The sequence below is a fragment of the Rhamphochromis longiceps genome, linkage group LG6, assembly GCF_057381845.1.
Source record: "Rhamphochromis longiceps isolate RC_006_pf linkage group LG6, R_longiceps_female_GT1.1, whole genome shotgun sequence".
Lineage (NCBI taxonomy): Eukaryota > Metazoa > Chordata > Actinopteri > Cichliformes > Cichlidae > Rhamphochromis > Rhamphochromis longiceps.
Genome location: NC_140562.1, coordinates 23615018 through 23639293, shown reverse-complemented (window position 1 = coordinate 23639293; position 24276 = coordinate 23615018). Strand labels below are relative to the sequence as shown.

General features: G+C 38.7%; 1 protein-coding gene across 1 annotated transcript; it reads right to left on the bottom strand.

Moving 5' to 3' along the window:
* Positions 1-5371: 5371 nt before the first annotated feature.
* Positions 5372-18193, bottom strand: LOC146668004 (uncharacterized protein C4orf54 homolog). Its single transcript, XM_085409816.1, has 2 exons — positions 13828-18193; positions 5372-9529 (listed from the first exon to the last, which is right to left on the bottom strand). Exon 1 carries the CDS (start codon positions 18139-18141, stop codon positions 13855-13857), a length of 4287 nt encoding a protein of 1428 aa, XP_085265942.1. The 5' UTR covers positions 18142-18193; the 3' UTR covers positions 5372-9529; positions 13828-13854.
* Positions 18194-24276: the final 6083 nt, after the last annotated feature.

Below are 24276 nucleotides of genomic sequence, written 5' to 3'. Positions count from 1 at the left end.
TCACCTGTCTGTCTGTCCTGCACTCTCTCTCTGTTTCTTTCTCTCTGATTGTGTAATAAAAGTATGAACATGTGTTTATAAGTCACACTTGTGTTTGAATCCTGCAGCTTATCACACATTTGATTTCCATGTGTGACAACTGCAAGTGTCCAGAGTGAGGACAGACTGAGGGACCCACTGCTGCACATCATCTGTGAGGCTTTGCACTAGAGCAGGGCGATATGGCCAAAAATATTTATCACGATATATATTTGAAAATTTGCGATAACGATATAACCGACGATATAATTGATGCGAGACAAAATACAACTCCACAACATTACTAGCGCAAAAAGACAACCTTCCATTTATATTCACTTAAACAAGAAGCTGGTTTTTATGTACATTAAAGCTTTATAAAAATGTAACAGTACAAATGCAAATTGCTTGCTGAAAGTTTAACCAAAAGGCATTTCCACTAGAAATGGGCTGACATGTCCTGAGCATAACCATGTATAATATCCACTGAAGTTAAAAAGAGGTGCTTTGCAACATTAAACTGCAGTGTGCAGTACGCATTTTTCGGACCATAAGGTGCACGGGATTATAAGGCACATTAAGCGAAACAAAGCAGTCAGATAAATCAAACTTTATTAAACTCATTCTTCTTGCTTCCTCCACTTCTGTACCATTGATTCATTAGTGTTGAATTCTCTGGCAGCTGCTCTATTCCCATGTTGTTGCAGTATATTAATAACTAACCTCGTATTGTGGATGGATTATCTCAGTTGTTCTCCTGACTGAAGTTTGGTCCGTTTACAGCATCCTGCCATGCGATTGCATTTGTCTCTAACCATGAAGAACCTTCACGTTAACTTTTATAAGTGGAAAAGTGTTAGTGTTCGTCCTCCAGCTTCACTGTTTATGTTATGCTAACATAGCTGTGTCGCTAGCGATCACGTAGCACATCATTATATACCAGCTAGCCCAACTTCAGTAACCCTACAAACGTCACTGCTGTTTAGTTTCCTGTCTTCATTTATGTTGCAAGTGATAGCAGAGGTGTACGTTTGATTTTTTTCAGAAATCTCTCAGTCAGAACATGCAATATCATGCTTAGGTAACTAGCGAAACTAGCGAGCTAACTTCCGCTAGCTTCCTGCTAACTTCTAACTCCGTTAAATGTAATAACTTTTGTTTTCATGGATGCCTGGAAGTTAAACTTTATAGTTACACCTCGTAAAGCAGCAATGCTGATCGTTTTATTAAAGATGAAAGAATTTAGACAGTTTTTAACTCTAAGTGATGCTGCAGTATTGTTTGACCTGAAGCATACGGAGTTTAGGACCCAGATTACTCCCAGATTTAAGAGCATCTTAGTCCGACAAATACGACAATAACAACGGCCGCTTGCATGTTCTGCAAAAAAATGTGCTTTGTTGTGTATCTGACGGACAAACACCAAACCAGTTCCACATCACGGAAGTTGCACCATTTTTACAAACCAATTCTGGATCATCTGTTTCACTCAACAATCGGCCATGTGCGTATGAAAACAAAGGCACTGCGCATGCGCGTTTTACTCCCATTCTATCGCGATATTTCATTTTCCTATCGTTGCCTAACATTATACCGGTATTACCGTGAACGGTATAATATGGCCCAGCCCTACTTTGCACCCTTGATGATCCACCAGGACAAACTCAGCAGTGTGTGAGGAAGAGTAGGAGGAAGAGCCAGCAGCAGCTGACAGATGGAGAGAAGAGACAGACTGTTCCCTGTTTGTGAAGGACTGCTAGAAAAGTTTAAAATAACTAATTGTCTGTCCTGAATCAGTCTTATTAGGTAATGTTCAAATAATTTTATCATTCCAGTGTTTTCAGTGTGGGAGAAAGTACTCAGGGCCTTCAAGTTACACACTATGAAAGGCAGCAACAAGTGTAATATTCAGAAACCTAAAGTATGTATCAGCAGCAGAATGGAGCTAAAAATAAATGTTTGTTTCAGTTCTATGAAGCTTTGAGTATTTTGGATCAGTAGCACTGCTGTGTTTGTTGCATCATATTGCTGTAATTGTTTATATGCTTTATATATTCTGAGGTAAGTTGATCTATAGTGTTACATCATATTCTATAAGGATGTTATGTGTTTGTAGACTTTCTGCCCAGTTTGACCCATTTAGCAGAAGCCAGCCTGTTTAAGGCTCTGATATCTATTCTGTATGACTTAAAGCAGTTATGACATGGTCTGATTTTCTCACCCAATAAAGGAATATTTCATATATCAGTCTACTCTTCATTTGATCAGAAACAGTTATCACAGCTTGTACATTTTCTTTTTATAAATATATGTAAGCAATGAGCCAAATTTAGTAATGCCAACATGAAGGAACAACATTTGTCTCTTATATATGATACACCTATATATGCACTGTCAAAGATACTTGTCTTTGAGTGAAGATTTAAGGTGATAAGACATGTAAATAACTGCAACTTGAATCTGTACTGAGGCTCAGTATTTGACACAGAGTTCATGTTCACTGCTGTAATAGCTAATAATGATTAATATAATAACTAGAATATTGGCCATATTATATTTACATTACCAAAGTGATATGACTTTAGTCTCATGAACAACATCAGCTAATTCTTATTTACTAATTAATCTTGAAATGACTGTTCAGTACAGAAATGAAGCCCAAAAATCATGTTTTACTGTCCTGTGGTCTCAGCCTCAGATACTTATCAAATCACACAAAGCTCATGTAGAAACAAACAAACAAATGAACAAAATATGTTCTCCCTCATTTCTGTCAAACCAAGTTGTATGACACGTTTCCAGCGGTTAGTATCACGGTTGCTAGGCAACCTGGGAAGCGCGACGGAGACTAGACCGTCCCATACAGACAAACTTGCCGTTTATTTTGCAAATCGAGCTCAACACTGCCCCTAGCGTCCTGGAGCACTTCCGTTGTGTTTTGGAATTTGCATGTGTTTTTGAGTTTGCAAGTGTTTTGGATTTTGCAAGTGTTTTGGAATTTGTACGTGTTTTGGAATTTGCATGTGTTTTTTAGTTTGCAAGTGTTTTGGATTTTGCAAGTGTTTTGGAATTTGCATGTGTTTTTTAGTTTGCAAGTGTTTTGGAGTTTGTACGTGTTTTGGAATTTGCATGTGTTTTGGAATTTGCATGTGTTTTTTAGTTTGCAAGTGTTTTGGATTTTGCAAGTGTTTTTGAGTTTGTACGTGTTTTGGAATTTGTACGTGTTTTGGAATTTGCATGTGTTTTTTAGTTTGCAAGTGTTTTGGGTTTTGCAAGTGTTTTGGAGTTTGTACGTGTTTTGGATTTTGCAAGTGTTTTGGAGTTTGTACGTGTTTTGGAGTTTGCATGTGTTCTTTAGTTTGCAAGTGTTTTGGAGTTTGCATGTGTTTTGGAATTTGCATGTGTTTTGGAGTTTGTACGTGCTTTGTCTCTAGGGGCCACCGTAGCCAACAGCACATAAGGTACAGAATAAAGAACTAAATTCATTCATCAGTTCAAGACAGCATACTCTTCATATAACATTATTTGATCCTTTAGAGGATCAAGGATAAAGGATTGATGTTTATAGGGGTAGCAACCCCTAACAGCCCTTACACACCAAGAGCACTGCAAAAAAGCAACACAAAATTCCAAACTTAATCTGTAAAATATATAAGCACTGAACATGCGGCGTTTTTCTGGAAAATTTGTCCTCAAGAAAATGTGCTGTAAAAAAATGAGTTAGATATTAAGGGATGATGAGCTGGTTCTTATGTTTCTAAACAAGAAAGAGACGAAATGTAAACTCTGGGTTCATTCAGGGAGAATTTCATGGTTTTCATGGATCTGTCTGGGGGGTATCTTTGTTTCTTTTGCTGCTTCCTGGAAAAAGCTTTTACTCTACCGTGATCTTTCATGACTTTGTGTAAGTTGGAGGTACAGCCACAGTACAAACACGGATCGTAGTTTGCAGTGTTTTCATTTACAGCTGTAAAGTACCTCTGCCTTCCCACTCACTGAGCAGATAGTTATTAGCAGCAGTAATTAGCATATGCATATCTGGGTGTTTTGTACTCACACTGTTCATGGGTGCATTATGTAAAGACAGCATGCTAGTCTTAGCTGACAATAGTTGTACAAACAGGGTCCCTTCTGGTTCCCAAACAGCTGAGCAATCAAAAATGATGATGTTAAGGCTTTAAAATGAGGAGTCCAGTCTATGTTCCTGTCTGTGAAGGCTGTACCAGCATTAGCATGGACTTTTGATAGATCATTGTTTTGCAATGATGATATACCTTAGTGGCTTAAGTGCAACTCACACTTGGTGATCCAGGTGAGCTAATAAATCTTGTGTTTTCCCGTGGTACAACTGTGCCATCAGAGTACCTGCTGGCATCCGAGGACAACAACTGGTCCTTAATGTAGATTCTTTAGAAACCACTGAGAGCAGCTGGGGCAAACCAGTGTCTGCCAGTCTCCCTGCATCCATGGCAACCAAGTAAACACAGCAGCAAACTGTCAGGTTAAACTTAAGCCTGGCCGGGTGATGTTTCAGTGTCACCCGAAAGCTAACCTCGCACGCTGCTAGATGCCAAATGTGTACTTATGTTAGCATAAATCTGTTTGACTGCCTTTCACCCTCGTTTTTTTCTTTTCCTTTCTTTTCTTTTTTTTTTTTTTTGCTCAGTTGTGAAACTACAGTAATTAGGTCAGTGAAACTGAGTGTACAGCTATGGTAAACGCACAGGGAAGATAAAAGAAAGTAAAACAAAAAGTGTATATATATATATATATATATATATATATATATATATATATATATATATATATATATATATATATATAGTTGATGTGGCACATTTTTTATTGCTCCTGTTTACCTTATTTACTTTTCAATAACAGTCAGAAGGAAAATACAAGTTCCAATCATGATAGCCTTCATTTGATTTATTTATTATTAATCATGTTCAGATCAGTTATTGCCATTGCTATGCTCACTTCTACATGCACTGACTGTCTAACTAGGCACATGGATTTCACACAACATGATATCCTAACAGTGTTTTGGTAGTGGATGAAAGCATTAATGAATTAGTAATTATTCACTAATAAAGCTGCTTCTTGCAAAAAAACATGTATTGGGTTTCACTTTAGAGTATCTTGATGAATAAGCACAGCTTCTGTTTATTCACATCATTTCCTTGTTGATGATACCACCTATCAAAGATTAATTGAATAAACATTAATTTTATTTAGTTAAACAAATGTTTGATATTAGCGCAGCTGTTTTGAAAGTGGCAGTAAATGCATGTCATTCAAACACAAGGAGGCCTTAAAATGATTAAAATGGACACACACATGTTCAGTAGCTTGCATTTTGAATTTATTGCAAACATATGTAGGCTTGTCAGTCTACATAACAGTCACTAATCATGTTCTTATACTTTCCAAGTTGTAAGTGCAAACACAGCACTCACTTCTCTTTTCAAGGTATCTCTCAGCTGTCGTACTGACCTCTTCCTGTTCCTGGGCCAGCCTCGCAACACAGTTGACATCATGCATAGAAAAGGCTGTGGGTAATACACAGCTGTATCTCATTAGAGGACATTTCATTGAAACATGTGCCCCTTTCCTTTAACCGTTCATACAGCCTTTGCACTTATCTCGAACCACCGTCACCTCACCGTATCCCTCTTGTTTAATACAAAATCAAGCACTGATGCAATCACTTTCTTACATTAAACCTCAAAATCAGCAGGTGTTGTATTTGTTTGTTATTTGACAAACATTTTCAAGAAAGTTTTCAAAGAAATTACATTATCTCTACGTTACAGTGCAATATTGGGCAAAGTTCACCTGAAAACATGAAAAATGTTATTTTCAAATGAAATCAGATTTTAACAAAATTAAACAAATCTACATTGTGCTGCTACCACCAGTGTTTACAGCCATTCATTGCTGACAATGTTGATGACAGGTGCATTAAGTACATTATTATTATTCACAGATAAAAATCATACATGGTGTTCATAAAATGCATGGGAGAAATTATGCTTTACATTCATAACAACATTAGAATAGCTGGTTTACTGGAGCCTGCAATTTGTAATATATTACTTAATTAAATTTCACAGGGTTTAAAAATGATATGTTAATGTGATAAAAATAAAATCATCTAGACTTAGGAAAATATCACCTTGGACACCTGGGGAAACACATAAAAGTTCAAAACTGGGAGGCAGTGTTATCGTTTTTGTACTTCAAAATAAAAAAATGTGTCATTCATTTATTTAAAATTGTTTTTTTTTTCATCTCTTAGGTCATTTCTGCCATTTTGTACAAATTTTAAATAAATAAATGTTCAGTAGCATCAGTTGCTTTATTTGCACTGCTCTCATTTTACAATGGAGTAAACTGATTTCATTCAATAGCAAACCTACAATTTTAAAGGAAGTGTTATTAGTTACAGTTACATATCTCAGTTACATTTACCTCAAAATGAATTAAATTTGGCAACATTAACATGCTCCAAAGAGCAGCTCGTGCACATGAATCCGTTATAATGAAATCAATTCATAAGAATAAAAGTTGCAAAAATTGCATTTTACATTAAGGTACATAGACTGTCCAGCATGTCCAGATACCTTTAATCCGTGTAACTAGGAAATGTGATAAAAATAGCAAACTACATGTTGCAGTATTACTACATGTATGCTTGTATAACTGAGTAAAATCAAGCACAATGACACATGATGCCCCTGCATATTCAAATGGAAACAGGTAAGAAAAAAGAAAAAAAAGTATTCAAATAAAAATATTTGAATGTATTTGCTCAGTGATTTAGATTTAAACTGGCATTTCTCCGTATGCTATGCAAAATCACTCAAACCAAACACATGACCAGTCTATGCTCACGTCTGCAGCGAAGTAACATAACTCCTCGTTGTACTCACATAATGCTCAAATGCCACACATAACTCACAGGCACAAACACAGACACACATCAGCCCCCATCTCAGTACACAAAAGTGTAAACTGAACCAAAGCAAATAGAGGAAGTCATCCTCTAAATGTCCCAGCTGGCTCTGACGCATTAAGCCCAGCGCTACTTAGTTACCTAAGTAAACTAATAAACCACAGTCCCAGCTTTGTTTCATCTGGCATACACACATAGTGTATTACTTTTCTCCTGAGCATGCTTTAAAAATATAAATGCAGACCACTTCATACAATATATCAGTTATGCAGCAGGTTTGAGCATCATTTCGTGAGTCATGACAGGACGGTTATATAGACTTCAGGACAAGCATGGGCATGGACTGCTCAAAAACATGGAAATGCTGCTGCTGTGCATGTGAAAAATATGTTGGTGAGTTGTAACACAGCACATAGTAATGCCAGCCGATTATTCTTTAACATATATTTGGTAGGGAATTCTTTACAATATATTTATTTTAAATCCAACAATAAATGATTTCCTTTTTTGACTGAACTGACTGTAAAAGAATAAAAATATATACAGATAGTGAGGTCTTAATCTGTCGTGTTCATTTTTAATTAAGTGCAGACAAATGGTCCCTGTGCAAAATGTGGATCATATGATGTACAGCAAAAATGTTTTATTTAAAACCAAGACTATGCAACTCCCACTGAACAGCAACCACTGTGGCACAAACATCAAATGGAGGAAAGCAGTACTTGAATGAAAGATACCATTATCATTACACCCATCTGGCTATTTTTCTTGGTTAAATAAGATTACATACCTAAACCTTTAAGTGTGAAAATGAATAATATGTCATACAGAATCGACTTGCTTGGTATCTATGTTATCTTGTTTATTATTTTACTGGAGCCCATACATTCATTTTCTGTGGCTGATCTTGGTGACAGCAGGCTAAACAAAGTTGCCCATATGTCTTTCTCCCTAGCCACATCCTATGTAATCCCTCCAGGGTATTCTGACTCTGTGCTGTGATCTCTTTCCAGTTGGATCTGTCTGGAATACCTCCAGAGAAATCAGATGTCTGAAGAGCAGCGTCTCTTTCAAATGTCTCAGATCACCCTCTCTTTGCATCACCCAGCGAATGAAACTTGTTTCAGATGCTTGCATCTACAACCTCATTCTTCCAATGACTAATGGGTAGGGTTAGAAAGCAGATCCACCGGTAAGTCGAGAAGTTTGATGCCAGGCTCAGCTTTCACTTCAGCGCTTCCACTCCACTCTGCATTACTGCTGATGTGGTACTAATATCTGCTATCAACCTCTCTGTCCATCCTCTCATGGATGAATTCACTTGGAGTATTAATTCACTCAGAATTCCAAAAAAGATCTGTGTACTGTGGTCTTGGGATCTTCTACATGTTACCTGGCTACTAAGGATCCCAGTGTCCACAGGAAGACAGAGCCTTTGCTGTGGCTAGAAGTTGCTCAGTGTCCACTGAGCATGGTTGACCTCTTTAAAATGGCCCTGATCCACTACCAGGAAGGATCTAATGTTAGAAGCTTTAATGCAAAATGATGTAAACTTTATGTAGGAAGTTGAGCAATGTGATACCCCAAAAATAAATAAAAATGGGACCCACCACTTGCTACCTGCACTGTCCCCAACATTCACATGGCATTCAGGATTGCCAGTCAAATAAGCCCTACAATGCCCCGGACCTGAATAAGACATCCTCTGTCCTACCGAGCAACTGATGTGTGCAGATGAAAACAGCAAATTCAAAGCACCTCTTTTGATACCTGCTGATACACCAGAATCTCATATTTGTCTCTAATACCGTACTGCATTTGCCCACTGGGATAAACAAGACCGCAATGCCTAGCTGTTAGCTTAGAATAAGTGTGACCAAGCATCAACCGCAGCAGACAACCAACATGTGCTCTTGTCAGGTACATCTTTACTTTTTGTTTTACTTTTCTGATAAAACCATAGGGACCTGTGACATCCTTACACAGTAGTGTTAATGAATTGCACACACACTCAGTAAGGTCAGGTACAGCGTAATGATCACAAGAGGTTATAGAAAACAAATCTTGGGTATGCGGACTTTAATAAAGTTGAATTTTATTTTGCACATATTAAACCTTTTTTAGGTTAAATATGTTTTTTCAAAAGTTACATAGTCTTGCTTAAAATACTTGGCGACAGTAAAATATCAGTAAACCAGTTGCTTTTGGCCAGTAATGAATAACACTGAGCAGGAAGCGAAGACTTGCCTTTTTTCCTTTTGAATAAGCATGCTGCAGGGCACAAACAGCATTTCAACAGATCTTGACAGCAGCTGAATGGAAAGTATTATAAGCCTATTCACATCAGAACTTCAGCAGGACAGCGTGGCAAAAATGTTGAGTTGACCCTATGTAGCACTGCAATGCGTATACAGTAATGTCTGCTGCAAGTTTAAACAACACAGAACTGGGGGCAGATGATGGTGGTGGAGGTTGTCCTGGGAGTAGATCACGGGGTGGGTGACAGGTGAAAACTGAACTTACAGTGACTGAAGCCAGAATCCTCAGCAGAAACATCTAAAGGTGATAAAGAAGACAAAACATGGGTGTTAAAGTCAGATGGATGCTGTGAAAACAAGTTGAAAACATAAAGGAGAAAAGTTACTGTATGGTGCAGTTTGTGAAAGAGCTACTTTCACCAGCCACTGAAACGCATTCACTCTTCAGATTTCCTCAACCTTAGCCAGCTGATCAGATTTAGCCAAATCACTGCTGAGGGCACGCTACTAGATTTGTTTACATAGAAGGACAGCAGTGCCCTCCACCTCCCTCTCCCCATTTAGGAATAGGCAGAGGGGGAGGGGGCTATAAAAAGTTGACCCCATCAGAGTCCCGCAGAATCGCCTCCAAGCTGGAGCTGCAACAGCATCTGATCTCTCCGAGCAGCTGTCCTCTCCCTGCATCAGCACAACAAATACTTTGCATTGCCTGACCTTTTCCTCCTGCATCACTATCCCAGCAATCCCCCCCCCCCCCCCCCAACACACACACACACACACACACATGTCCCTCTGCCCCACCGACACGAGTTACACACACACACGTACGCAGACACACATGCACACGCCCTGGTTTCCCTTCACACAACTACTCAACCCTGCGCTAGGCCTCTGCCTGACACGCACCCAGCTGACATGAATCCCTCATGCTCATGGGGATGTATTATTGCTCTGACACATTAGCTGAGAATGGACTGTGGTTAGTTGTAAATGTGTATATGTGTATATCTAAAAGAAAAGAAAGAATATGACACTAAAAAGATTTCTTTTTATAATTTTGCATTTATATTTGGTTTGTTTTGCTGGTGGGTTTTTTTTTATGCCCTTCTTAATTGTTCATTTGCAGAACTGCTGTTGATGTTTGTCAACTCAGATCATTGCCTTGGTAACCTGTCAACCTGTGTTCATATAAACATCTGCTGATAAAACAAGCATAGCACAAACATAACACATTGTGGGCCACACACACCCCAATTTGATGCTGAGAGGACCAATCCAGTAAACAGAAATGTTTAAAATACACAAAAGTGTCATTTTATTTATTTGTTTGTTTGTTTGATGTTTGTGTGGGCCTACTATAAAAGTAAACCAAACAAACAAAAAAGACACCCGATAAAATGTTACAGTATATAGGCATTTCTGTGTTATCGATTGGAATTTGTTTTTAATATATGTAATTTAATGGTTTATCTTTTAGGCTGCTTACCTTTGGTACTGTTGGACAATAACAAGACTGTAAAATAAATGAAAATGAAAAATGAAAAAATGCAGTTAAAAATCCAAACTTTCTGGCCTTCTTCTGCTTTTACTTTTTCCAAAGCCATCCAGTGAGCCAGATTTAACCTTTTGACAAGCTGTTTATACGTTACTGCAAAACCTCTGTTGTAGAGCTCTTTAGGATTTTCTTAAAAAGTGTCAATCAACCAAATTTAAAAAAAAAAAGCTTCCTGGATTTACATCACTTTGATCTTACTTACTATTGTTAACTTTTTCTGACTATATTAAAATGCATGTATTCAATTTTAATTCATAGCTACAAAAGCATCATTAGTAATTAGTAAGTTCCAATGGCTAAAATTTAGATCAGTATTTAGGTCCATGATTCAACTGTACAAAGTCATAGCTGGTGTTACAGGTCAAAATGTATGCAGTTTAAAATGGCCTGAGAAGTAAGGTTGGAATGTAAGTTAGACACAAAACAATGTGAAATATAACTCCTTATTATTCTATTACTGTAAAACTTTTGGAGTGAAAACTTTAAAACCAGTGCAAATAAAACTTGTGCTGCAGTACCATTTACCACCACAAAGATCTCTTGTTTAAATTTTATTTCCACAGTACTGTAAACTCAGGTTTTTGTTTATTATATAAAATTATTTAAAATTATTTCCTGATTTGCGTAAGCTCTACATTTAAACTACACAGTCAATTATTCTGTAAAATTAGTGATCAGATTATTTTAGCCCTCTGAACCCACTGCTTGTATTACTTGGTTAAATTAAATTAACATTATATTGGCTACATTGTGTCCACCTTCACTGCACAATAAACATATTGCACCTAGGAGTTAATTATTTTGCAATCTGTGAACTGATTATTTCTCAAGATATTTGTTGGATTTGTGAAATGTCACAAGCAAGGAACGAACACACTAATAAACTGTAAAGTTATACAAGTAATTAAAACATTTATAACGGATTAAGAATAACTTGATGTGAGGTGTCACTAACTGGAATAGTTTCCTGTGACACTTTCCAACCCTGAGAATAAACCATGTAAACAAAGTCGTCTCACACTATCAAAATAGCCCGACGATGTGTAATGCAGAGAAAAGCTCTGGGCCATGGCTGAAAATCCAATCTCACTGCAAGTCCAGCCGAGCTCAGTGGAGTCGGGTTACCTGTCATGAAGCTGCTGCATGTCTATTAACATGTCACTGTTATAGCATCCAAGCTGGACTGCTGCTTTGACCACATTTATGGCACAAAATAATGAAAAAACACGAGTCGGTGAGGTCATCTGAATGTAACACACGAGCAGCCTCGGAATGTGAATCTCTATAAGTTTTGGTACGGACTTCAGGAGATTCCTTGAAAGTAACAGCATTAAATTCTGTTGAGATTTTATGTACTGAATTTGGCTAGCACATTTGTAAAAAGGCACTTGCAAAACGTACAGCGCTTTAGAAATGTATTATTCACATGCAATAAAAACAACAAAACACAAATATTTTAGCTATCTGTCAAAACCTTGCTTAAGACTAAAGATTACTGAATTCACTGAACTGAATTAATGTTTTTATATCCAGATTCGAGCACACTGGAATTCTCTTTCTTTTGCTGCCTGAATAAAAAAAAAATAGTAATGTGCTTTTTAATGTGTATTTTTTCAGCTTTTCTGTAAAACAGCACCTTTGAAAAGTCGTAATTAAACAACAATATTTAGATTTGAGCATTAAAGTTATCATTTTATATAAAGACCTTAAATATGCTGGCAGATTAACCACTACAGTAACCTAAGAAAGATCTTGGTGATTACCCTAACCCTCTATTTAATGTAGCTGTTGCATAAACCTTATATTATTTGGTGGTGGTGTAATTAGGTTAAGCGCTGCAGATATAGCCAATTATAACCAGAACAAATTGGTTCACAATGATATCTTTATTAGTTTGAAATAAGTGCAGAGGCACCTTATCATATACTAAAACCGAAAAGTTTGTTTTAAATAGTGCTTATTTTGAATATGATGCCAGCAACATGCTTCTGAAATGTTGGTTCAGGGCATATCTCTCACTGTCTTCTATGGTATCTTCTTTTAACAGATGCTTAAAAAGTGCTGAAAGCAATTTCTGCAGTTTTGAAAGCCAAACCTTTCCCCAATCTTGCTTGTTACAAAATTCCATCTCCTCAATTAGTTTCTAAATATGTGCACAGCCTGGTTTACAATTATTAATGAAATGAACAAAGCCTTCCTAAAAAAAAAAAAGACTATCCATATGACAGCATATGTTGCTTGAAGATCTGTATGTATCAGTTAGCATTAATTGGGCCTTTATAGGTGCCAAAGCCAACTCCTCACCCAACCTCTGACACCACCAATACCATCAAGAATATCTGTTGTTTAACTGTGTCCTGTCAACACTTTAGATGATTAAAACCCTCTTACTAATTAGGCAATTTAATTTGGAGGTAATTTTATTTTAGCCTTTGTACAACTTTTCCAGTCTTTTACCCCTGCCCAAATCCAAGGTGGGGCTTTGTACATCAAAAAGCGCTATAGATGAGCAATGCATGTATATCAAAAAATATTATAGATCATGATCAGGACAAATCTTAATGAGAATTTGCCTGAAAAGCTAGATTTATGTGCTGAGTGTGCTGAGCAATTATTTTTCCATATGTCAGAAAAAAAATATTGTTCTACAGAAATTTCAAATCCCAGTGTTTTTGCTTTTTATCTCTATTTAAAAAACAAACAAACTAAAATTTCAGATTGGGGAAAAAATTTTGCTTTTTGTTTGTGTGTGTGTGTTTTCTGTTTTTAAATGCTATTTGTTTAAATGCACTATTATTCCTTCCATCCTTTGTGTCTAATCAGAAATTGACTGCAAATATACATCATGACATCACACACAGGAGATTTTGAGCAGTCATATTGATATTAAGATTCTGAGCAAGATTTACAAAAAAATAAATGTCTTTTATCTGCTTCCAACAGAATAGATTCAAAATTTAAGAGCGGTTGGAGTGAGGTGAAATCAGGTAAATACTGAGTCATACAAGTTGCCAGTCTGAATGAGCAGGTGAAAAACTTACATCACTTATGACGAGACGTTCTCTTGGTCACCGATGCTCCACTACGAAGCTCATCGTTGTGCCATCGAAGGAGGGAGGGGCAATGATTCTTGGACCTTGCTGCGTTGTGATGCTGATAACTGGCTTTCTCTCTGAGCTCCTGCCACTTCCCCTGGTGGTCAGAAGTCCCAAACTCACAGGTAACTGCAGCTGCGCCTGGGAAGTTTCTCCTGTTGCGCTGTAATATGTACTCTCTGTGCCTGCTGTCTTACTTTCTGGCTGAGGACTAATATTCTTTTTGATATTTTCTCCACCTGCATCTTCAGAATAACATGGGGACTGTGGCAATACCGTCTGGGCTGCTATAGCGGGTGAGGAGATGAAGCCTGGGTAGATCATATAGGTGGGGGCATATCCTCCTGGGTTAAGTGCCAGGGGAGACACAGAAAGAGGCACCGGGGTTACAGGTGCCGCAGGTGAATGAGGCATGGGTACATCCACGTACTGACCTGTTTCAGGGTCAAACAGTCTCTTAGAGGTCGCTTTAATGGGAGTGTCCACCAAGTAATAATGTCCAGTTGTGGGGTCCACAAGCATCTTGCGCTGGGTTTGTTGCGCTGGCTCTCCAGTAGAAGGTGTAGGCGACACATTTGGGAGGTAGGGAGAGAAACAGAGCACCTGCTGCTGTTTCTGAGGCCCTGTTGCTGCTGTTGAGTGATGGTAGATGCTCGTGCCTGGGTACTCCATGATTAACGGAGAAGTTTTCTGCTCAGGTGCCTTGAGGTCAGCTGCATTGACTTTACTGTTATTTGAATTGCCCTCCTTCGAATCGTGTTCTGGGTTTGAAAGTTTGATTTCATTTGTGTAGGCCATCCCTGGTATGGTTAAATAGTTCTCAGAGTCCGAGCAGCCCTGTGTAACCGAAGGATTAGTGGGGCTGATTTTGACCTTTCCATTCTCCACCTGGCAATGTCTTGGCTCCTCTATTTTCACAGACAGTGGAGCCGCTGGAGTTGTGGAGCTTTTCACAGTTGGTGGCAGTGGAAATGCAGAGCTGCTGTCTGAGTTAACACTGACGCAAGCCTTGCTGCCAAAATGGAGGACGCTTTTGTTAGTAAATGTTTTGCTTTGTTGTGTTTTAAAAGCATCACTGTCATATGGAACATGAATGACGTTGAGGGCTCTTTTGTCTTCGTGCGGCCTCCCCATTTCTGACTGAGGAGTGCTGTCGGTGCTTGCCGCCTCGGGCACCTCTGCTCCCTGCTCTTCCCTGGCAATAAGCGACAGCACATGGCTGCCTGTGATGGGGCGTGGAGCCTGACTCTTGCGCTTCCACTCATTTTTGTCAAAAAAATAAAGCTGCTCCATCGTTTTGACAGCAGCTTTTATTTTCTCCACTGCATCTTGTTTTGGAGCTGCCGCCTCATTTCTCCTTTCCACCGTCTCACCTGCAAACTTCTCCTGCCTCTGTTTCACCAGTTGAGTCGTTTGAATGTCTGATTGGTCAGGGCACCCCTGCTTGGTTATGACTGGTGGTGCCCTGTTAGCCACAGAAGCAGAAGGTCCACTTTCACTCTGGGGATTTTCAGATGTCACTGCTTGTTTCTGTGCTGCAGTTTTCTCTGACTTGACATTTGTTTTAACAGAGTTGCATTTGATTACAATAGGAGACGGTAATAAATGTTTAACATACTCTGTTTTTGCCTTTTCCTCAGGTTTATCAGCTGCTGTGGAACATTTACTGCCACTATTATTCAAGGAAACAAAGCGATATGAGCTTTTTACCAACTTGCGTACATCCCTTACGTGATATATTGGTGTTTGAAGCTTGCATTTGGTGTCTCTTATGTCTCTAACAGTGAAATTTGGAACCCTGTCGGCTGCTGACAAAATGGGGACTCTGGTATCATCTGCTGTCCTGAACGTGTTGACATTGTAACTTATTTTAGGGGTTAGGAGATTGGCAATATTCAGCGTGCAGCCTTTATTTTCTTTCACGCTTCTCAGACATATTTTTATCTCGGGTTTCTTCCCTCCCTTCCCATTTTCTTCTTTGTTTCCGTTATTACTCGCTTTCAGCTCCTTTTCACTTTTCTGTGAAGCAGCAGGTGTGACAGAGTCAGGTGTGTGTCTTAGTAAATCTGAAAAGTTCTTCTCCTTTGAGTGTAGCTGGCAACTTGGAACAAAAAGAAGTTTTGACAGCATGCTGCTGGTGTCTAATCCTTCCTTTGCTGCAGTCTGTGTGCCGGTTACAGATGGAGGTTCGACCTGTTTTACAGGTTCTGGATCATCTTCTTTTAATGAATTAGATGAAGTACTTTGACTGTGGATGGTTGAATCCTTTTGGAGTTCATCCTGTCCCTTGTCTGAATCATCTGGTGCTTTGCTGCCTTTTGTTTCCTCTCCATCACCACAGGAACTCTGTTTGCCAACCTCGGGACACTGATCATCAGCAGAATTCACAGTGAATCCTGAGCCCGATTCTGATGTTTGCCTTTGTAGGCCTCGTCCCGGACTCCTTTCTCTCATCACCTCTGGATCTTTTATCTGAAAACAGGGGGATGTGTCACAGATTTCACCCCTCTCCATTTTGCGCTCCTGCTCAAATTGCATCTTTTTGGAAATCACATTTTTCAAAAGACTTGATGCAAAAATTGCCCTTTTGTGAGTATCTCCTAGGTTATCTGTGTGATGATACTGCATCTCATACCCAGACCTGGCCAGCACAGCCCCGGTAGCCCCATTGGGTCGTGCCTTTTTGGGGCATTTTGAATCAGCTGTTTCATGTGATTCAACATTATAGCGGAAATTCAACGTGACACCGCGCTGCACTGGCTGAACGTGATCTTTCACTTGGATCTTTTTGCTGGAAGATGATGCTTGCTGTGAAGTTATTCTTTTATTTAGCGCGCATGTTTTGTTTTGCGGGGTTTTCGTGCCGGTAACAGACTTACCATGCTTCTTACTTTCCACGTTCTTATTCATTTCCAGCGTTGCCCTGGAAGTCTTGTGCGCAATTACGCTGCGCTCTCCGCCTCGCGTTATGTTTCCATAATTCCAGTCTACATAAGCCGACCACTTATTGAGGCCGTATTCCGAGACAGAAGATTCACTAGATGTGCTAAGATTAATAGCATCGAAGTACGGACATGCCAGGCTCCTAAAAGACTTGGCGGTTAAATTACGCACCTCTTTATCAGCGTCGTCCAGCTCACTGATCGAGCTGGACGCTCCGCTGGAATACTCATTAATATCTTTCCGTCTCAGTTTGGTTGCAAGGTGCTGACGGCCCGGAGCAGGGATGAAATATGGGGCTCTGTCGCACAGGGGCCCCGCGCTGGCGCCAGGGCTCACAAAAGAGAAATTGCTCTTGTCTCCACAGTGTTTCTTGTACTCAGAGAAGTTGTTGTCAAATGCATTAACTGGGTCGTTAACTGCTCTAGAGGAGGTTTTTATCGACAGGTGGATTTTCCCCTCACTAAGGTCTTCACTTGGATTTTTACACACGCTTTCGTCCGAGCTGGCGCATTTGTCCGAATCACAAAGATCGCTCTCCTCCTGCTCAGTGCTGACAACTGTTCCACCGAGATTTGACTGCACTTTCGCCTGGCCCCTGCCCTCTAGTATCAGAGTGCCCTCCTGAGTATCATCGCTTTCAAAAGAGGCGTAATCCACAAAGGAATAGACCAGGTTGTCGTCTTCAAACTCCCAACAGGTCCCGCGGCCTAAATCGTAATCTACGTCGTGGTCGAGCTCGGTTAGCTGGATTTCGTGCGTGGTGATATAGTGGGACTCGTCCTCCACGGTGTCGGAGCCGCAGTGGTCGGACAGCAAGGCGCTGGCGCCGTCATCGGACTCCGTCTTGCTGTTCAGATACATGTCCGTGTACCGGAGCTCATCACTTTCACTGCACACATTGTCGCTGCAGTCACTCGGGTCGAGCTCGACCTGGCGCTGATTCTCATTCTCGGAGTCCTGATCAGTGTTGGGAAGTTTGGTCAGAGTTTCCGACTGGGGCTCATCCGATCCGAGCCCGGGGACGGTGTCCTGCTTGTCCTTGCTCGAAATGATTTTACTCTTTCGTTCCTGCTCCCCCTGATTTGAACTGTCGCATTTGATAACAGACAGCTGGTTCCCTACACCTGTAAAAGTCACTTTAACCGTTTTGGGACAGTCAGGTTTTACGTCCAGATCCACATAATTGGACTCGTCGCTGTTCGTCTCGGTGGCGTGGTCCTTACCGCCGGTCTTGTCCTTATCCTTGTCATCTGTGAGCAGCTTCCTGTGAAGTCCGGTGTCATCTTGGTAAATGAGAGTTTTCTCCGCTGCTTCCATTTAGTCCGGTCTTACCGTCAGGTGGTCCTCGTTTACGATGTTATCCTGACACAGGACGGAAAACTCTGCAGGCTGGAGGGACGGAGGGGGACAGAGAGCCGAGAGAGAGAGAGAGAGAGAGAGCGAGAGAGAGAGAGAGCGAGAGAGAAGGGGAGTAGGAAAGAGAGAGAGAGAGGAAAGTCCCACGATGGTTTCTCTAATGGTTACTCTCAGGCTCAAGCAGCTACTTTATTTTTGTAGCAACAGATCGGTCTTCTGAAATCAACATCCAAAAAGTTCATTTTCAGCACCTTTTCTCCAAGAACAGCTCCTCCAGAGTCCATTATTAGTTTCACTTACATAAACAATACAAGCATTGCTCAATATTCTTTACAATTTACTAAATAAAAATAAGATAGGTGTATTTTTTTAATTTAATTTATTAACAACAACAACAACAACAACAACCACAACAACAACAACAACAATATTAATTGTACATTTCCATTTTATTTTAATTATTTACTTATCTGTCCTGAAACCATAAAATATTTTTAAAGTGGAAGATTTGGAAAGTAGTATTTTTTTTAATGGGAAAGTGGCACATTTTCAACAAATCATTTTCAACATTAGTATTATTTTCTTTCCAACAACAGTTACACTTTGTTTTCTAATTGTGCATAAATATAAGACCATAGCAAGATATTCAAAGTATGGTCAAACATAAAGAATTGAAGCAAGAAGGCTGCCCCATCAAAAGCTAAAAGAAGATATAAAAACTAAGAAAACGTTTGTCAAACCATAAAAAAACATATCCATGTTCGTGCATGAAAATGTAAGTGCGTTGAAATAAAAAGCAAATAATCTAGAGAAAGGAAAACAAAAGTTGCTGTAGCATGAATACCAGATGTAACGTATTGGCACTTTTAACATTTGTGGACACATGAATGTGCTCAGTGCTTAACCCACTCACCGAAACAGCTGTGAACATGATGGAGAGAAACACTCACCATCAGCTGGTGGAGAATGACATTTTTTTTTACACGTGTTGAGCTCATTCCACATCACACCCTGAGCCATTTGGGGCTTGGCAAAAAGTTTGGGTAAACTGCATGAAGGAATATTTTCATGATGATTATTTGCTAGCAGAGACAATACAGAATCCTCATGTCTTGCATAATAATAATAATAATAATAATAATAACAATAATAATAATAATAATAATAATATAGTTATGAGAAGTCTGTCTAAGTGTTGAAGACACAAGTGTTGTTTCTGGACTCGGCCCCAGTTTGGTGGTATGCAGCTAGGAGGGGGTGGGCCGACAGTTGCTGCATATGGAGGGCACACTGACAGCAATATCAAGGACAGAGGCCACTGGCATAAAGCTTTTGTCACCCTCAAATCCCACTTCTGCTCTCAGTGCCACTAATGTGGTGTAGGGCAGCGGTGAAAACAACTTTAGCATATTTATTTAAGGGGTGTACTAAAATGCATTTTGGGATTCCATGGACTATGCTTTACAGTTTGGGAACACCTGGAGTAAAATATAATTGTATATAAAGTAGTATAGCTTCACCTCAACTGGTGATATTAGTAAAATAACATCAGCGGTCTAGAGTTCAAGTAGCATATAGGTAAACTGAGATCTTCTCCCATTGCTGTTGCTGACGCATTCGCCTGATAGATGAATGGATTAAGGGTCACAATTCATTAGCGCAAAAGAACGAGAAATAAAAAATGAAAATAACCCATAATTTCACTAATGATTACTAAACACCTGTAATGAATGTCATCCAGAGAGACATATCACATATGATTGACCCAACCCCCACCTCTTCCTCGCCCCCCTTCATATAACTCAAATGTGAGCTATTAAGCATTTCATAACACACGCAGGTTGAAGTGAACTCCACAAAGCTGATAAATTTAGGTAGCTATTTAAAATGGGGAAGCTGCTCATGCAAGCAAGTTGAGATCAGTTTCTTACACTGGCCACATTAAAACAGCAGGTGCTAAATCATGAGCACCATTAATCAAAGTCTTGAACGGTCCATGCGAAGACTTTTTTCGAGCCTAATTTTCACCCTCACACCTCAAATGTTGATGTAGAACAGAGGGGATTGAAACCCAATACTTGCACCGCACTGACAAGAACCATTTCACAGGGAAAGGTAAGCTGAACAAACCCTCACTCTACATTAATATAGTAGCATTTTATACTTTACAGATAATACAACACTGTGCTGTGTAGAATATAATATTTGCACTATAATACTGTCAGTGGTTTGACTGTTATTGTTTTAGCAATGTAAACTGTTTGTTGATTTACATCAATATCCAGTATTTAATCATCCAAATGCTACTGTCATAGCAAAAAATTTTCTTTTTGTAATTTCTTACCTAAATTAATGGCTTGAGCTAAACATTTCCATTTCTATGACTGTTTGTGCTCACCAGTGTGGAACTGGAGATAACTAAAGCAATGGCTTTGTCAGGTTTCCAAAATATTTTAACCATACTTTGTGTTTCTTGTGTCATAAATGAAGTTGTGGGACCTGATTTGTCAGTGAGTTATGGTTAAAGTCAAGCAACAGAGTGAGATCCACGATTGCCCTAAGTGGAAATGGGGCAGAAATTATACTATATTACACTGTAAGAGTACACAGTAGTTTGCTGTTAATATGGCATCTGCATTTTTTTTTTGCAGTTTAGCAGTATTTGCAAAGAACAATGCATCACTTTACCAGTGCATTATTGTCATTTCTAGAGGCTGTTCCACTCTGGTTATAATACAATAAATGACATGAATTAAAATGCAATCTAACAAATCTCCACGCAACTGCACCACAAGTTTTTATGCTCCATAGGAAAACAACTTAATCTAAAATCAACAACTTGAAAATGGTAGGCAAAATACATAAAGTGATGAGGTGAGATGTGCAGCTCTTTTTTTTTTTATAAAACATTACAACATGCTGCTCTTATTTGTACAATCATTTAATAAAATAAATGTGGCACAACCACAACATCACTCTCACACAAAATCCATTTTAAACATGAGAATTTGTGTGATGTATATTGCTCGTATTTAACACAAACTGGTACACAGCATGCTGTCGTGACATGTTTATGTTTTAGGTACCATGCGGCCGTACTGGTGACCTTCTGACACTCACTGCTGAGCCCTCTGCAGCTTCTAAGTGGGAACAGGAGAAGTCAGAGAGCCTGAACACCTGCTGTGAAGCAGTCACCAGCCAGACACCGCACTTTTCTAGGTTAAGTTCCCTATCCTTCAAAGGTTTCATGGTTCAAAGGTTAAAAGGTCACCTTTGGATTTGCAAGTGTTGTATGGAAGTTAGTTTAGAGGATGTTATGGATTAGAGAGTTACCCTAAACCAGTGATATTGACAATTTACTTAAAGAGGAAAAGTGATCACTCTGACAGTGTCATTGCCGGTGAATAGGTTGGATGAGTGTGTTTACCAGTATCTAAATAACTAAATATAACTCCCAGATCTCAGGTGAATGATAGACTTCCCTTCACATATAGATTATAGCAGGTAAAGGTCATACTGGGTTTATTATCAAAATATGGCCTACCTTAATTTAGCAGTTAAGAAAAAACTTGTAAGGGTTTCCTTCCTCATTATAGTGACATCACTTACATGCATCATCTCTCTTCTACACTTTATTCAAGACTCTGAGTATCACAGTTCTTTATGTAACTCATTGTTCAGTACAAGTCACTAAGTGACTTCTTAATTGGTTTGCTGGCCCTCTTGAAATCTAAAGAAACAACAGCAGTGGTACATCACTTTTATTTACAAAGTCTTACTGGGTAAATTACATTTGCTTCATTTCTCCCATCTTTGTTTTGTATTTTATGTGAATTTGTAATGGTGTACTTTCTTGGCCAGGTCTCCCACAAAAGAGATTTGACTCTCAAAGGAGGAAAAGAAAAGAAAAGAAAAGAAAAGAAAAGAAAAGAAAAGAAAAAATATCACAATTGGGAAAGTGACATATTTATGTAAAAATGAAAAAAAGTTGATCACAAAACATATTTTAAAAAACAAACTTTGCAACATGTATCACCAACTTCCAATTAAAGTGCTTTATTATAAAGGCATAACAACAGAAAACAAGCTATTCGGTTATTTCTACTAATGTTATCAATAAAACCGAGGTTGAAAAATGGTAATTTTTATGTATGAATTTTTTTTATGTATTGTTATGTATATTCAGTAATGTATTGTAATAACATTATTAACATCAAAGGTATTTTTATACTTGTTTTAGTATTTACTAGGTTAAAAAAATGTTGGCAGTAGTTATATACTGACATACTTTTTTTATTAGTAGACATTATGAAGTGGCACTAATTTTCTTTACAAAATGTTTTTGATTGTAAGATTATATGTCAGTAGAGAGAAAACAACACAAAACAAATCCCACTTTAACAGGACTATCTCTGCTGTCTCTCAATACGTGCATTTATTACTTTGTCCCACTTTGTTCTCTTCAGGATCAAAATCTGTTCACTCCCCTGAAGTGGCATTTTTGCCTGATATGAGTGTTGGATATGAGTCAAAAGAGAAAAAGTTATCCATTTCTGTGATCTCTTTGTGTCTGTCAGAAAATGTTTCATCCTTCATCTGACACAACCAGTTACATGCCTGTGAACGAGGATAAAAGAAGACAAAGCTGTTTTTAACATTTCATTTGTTTTTAACAGTGATTCTTTTGGATAAGTCATTACGTGCCAGCACTTTAAGTTACCAAATGGAAAAAAAGTGCAATTTGTTGTATTCAAGTTGCAGAGATATCCAAAATATGAACAAATAATGATGTTTTTAGTATGCTGGGGTTCCCAAAACTCAGACACCCCTTCATGTTTGTGTAGATTAAAACACACGTAAAAATAAATGAAATATAAAAATGCATCTCTCAACTTGTATTTCCAGTTCTCTAATTCCATCTTAATCATTGTTTAGATTAAATAACTAAGAGATGTTTGCTCTGTATCATCTGGTGGTCCTGAGTGTTTAGGAGTACTCTAGCCTAAAAACAGCAATACAAGAGTCAGAGCTGTCGTGAATTATGCCAGCAATGGCAGACATGTACGGTTGCCCCCTTCTGGCAATGGCTATTCGGTTTCACTCATGCTGCCAGACTGCTGGGCTACCAGCAAAGGTCGGCACCTTGTTAGGACCTGGTGGGACAACTTACAGCCCTATTGTTGTGCTCCTTTTCATGAATAATGACACAAACCTGCGTCTGAAAAAACTTTTGAAGAGCAGTGTCTATAATAAAAATCATAATGAATTGTTATAAGTAGCAGCATACGATGGACAATCTTGGTTTATGTCTCTTAATGTAATGATGTGATAACTGTTATTGACTACTTCATTAAAATAATTTCCCCCAGGGATCAATAAAGTATTCTGATTCTGATTCTGATTAAATGCAGTGTTGTCAAAATTTGTCACCCTTGCATGTTTCAGATCATCACACATTTAATATCAGACAAAGAATGCAATTTTGAAATTATGATTTCATTTATTAAAGTAAAAAAGCAATATGTGACGAGGCAATTAGCCCCTAAACCTAATAACTGGTATAATAAGCCTACAATCAGTTTAACTGTATGTTAAATGTATTTAACTATACATTTAACAATTAAAGCATTAGAGTATCTTTAATTAGAGGACAGCAGATATATACTCACCAGTCATTTAATTAGGTACACCTTGGATGAAGTCTTCTGGTCATAGATTCAACATGGTGCTTTAAACATTCTGCAGATATTTTGTTCCATATTGACCTGATTGCATCACACTACCACCACATCCAACAGCTGCTTTACTGGATTGAGATCTGGTGACTTTGAACTCATTCTTATGTTTAGCAAACCAAGTTTAGATGATCTGAGCTTTATAACATGACATGTTATCCTGCTGAAAGCAGCCATCAGAAGATGGGTACCTGTGGATGGACATGGTCAGCAACACTATCAAACGAGGTGATTTTTTTTCAGTCTTGTGTTTCCCAGTTTTGGTGATGCAGTGTAACTTGTAGCCTCAGCATGTGGCGTGTTCATCTGCTTCAGGGCTTGAAGTCTTCTGTCTTCAGGAATGCTTTTCTACATACCTTGG